Raw genomic sequence first — 1,176 nt, 5'->3', positions numbered from 1 at the left:
CGTATGTCACGGAATGGCATCTGGGGTGGGCCCGCTGGCGGTGATGACATCGAAGCACCCGGCAAGACTAAACCCATTATTGACAACACTGTTGCTATCCTCACTTAGAAAATCTGGTAAAACTCTCACTGAACAGTCGCTATGCATTCTAAAGACTCCTCACAGAGTATCTTGGCTCCAACTCCGACCCGTACTTGGCAAATGCGCTCTCGCCTCGGACGTACGACACAGCCTCAGGGACAGCATTCATGATATCGGATGCTGTTACTCCTAACAAACTTCCATACCGTCACAAGAGATACTCGCTACACACCAGATGTGGCATGCGAACGCGCCACTGTAGGGTCTACTACTCACCATCCTCCCCTCCAAGGTTGATAGCCGCGATGTCTCCAGCAACTCCATGCACGAATACGGCCGCTGCCACAGCGTCACCAAGACTATCCACATCATGACCATACGCGGCATACCTGAGCATTACTACAGTCGACATCCTTCACATAGTGATGCTCTTACATAGCAGGGATGAGGCCACTGAGAACATCCCCACTTCCGGCCGTACCCATGCCACTATTCCCAGACAGGTTCATCCGCACCCGACCTGATCACCATCCCACTGGCAACCCTAATGTAAGGAGTGTCGCCCTACCTGAAGGCTCGCATACCATGGACGTCGCTCCCTTGACAACGACGACAGCATTCGTACTACGGGCCAACTCCCGTCCAACCTGGGAACATACTCGCATCACCAACACAAGCACGATCGCGGCACACCCACCTCCAGCAAACTCCGAGATCCGTTCGTGAGCTCTGCCATCGAGAGGCCAGTGAGACGGCTAAGCTCGGCCAAGTGAGGCGTGAGGACCACTGGGGACTAAGGCACAACACATACTACAAGCAAGGCATCAACAATGGACAATGATGCACAATGCTAAGTATGACAAACAACTCCCACCGACCAAGCTGTGAGAGCTATCAATGAATGTGGACATGCCACAGTGATGCGGGATGATACATAGATAATCCAATACTCACCAACTGCTTTCGATGACGCTCCTGCAAGAGCTGAGAAGCGGTGGAGAATATGTCAGTTGAATCGACTGGAGGTATGGAGATCGCTGTGATACCGTCACCGTCGATGACCATAGGCTTATCCACATCTGAGGATAACCACCG

The 1,176-nt window shown here is 52.6% G+C and overlaps 1 protein-coding gene across 1 annotated transcript; it reads right to left on the bottom strand.

Annotated features, from left to right (window-relative positions):
• Positions 1-148: 148 nt before the first annotated feature.
• Pmar_PMAR020797 (conserved hypothetical protein) lies at positions 149-1,146 on the bottom strand (the record flags this gene model as incomplete). Its single annotated transcript, XM_002784853.1, has 6 exons — positions 149-270; positions 358-470; positions 517-601; positions 650-728; positions 779-874; positions 1,036-1,146. 6 exons carry the CDS (start codon positions 1,144-1,146, stop codon positions 149-151), a joined length of 606 nt encoding a protein of 201 aa, XP_002784899.1.
• Between the last annotated feature and the right edge of the window lie 30 nt (positions 1,147-1,176).

Source organism: Perkinsus marinus (assembly GCF_000006405.1).
Source record: "Perkinsus marinus ATCC 50983 genomic scaffold scf_1104296934472, whole genome shotgun sequence".
In the NCBI taxonomy this organism is placed as follows: domain Eukaryota; phylum Perkinsozoa; order Perkinsida; family Perkinsidae; genus Perkinsus; species Perkinsus marinus.
The sequence above is the reverse complement of the archived record's forward strand: the minus strand, read 5'-3'. Positions and strand labels throughout refer to the sequence as shown.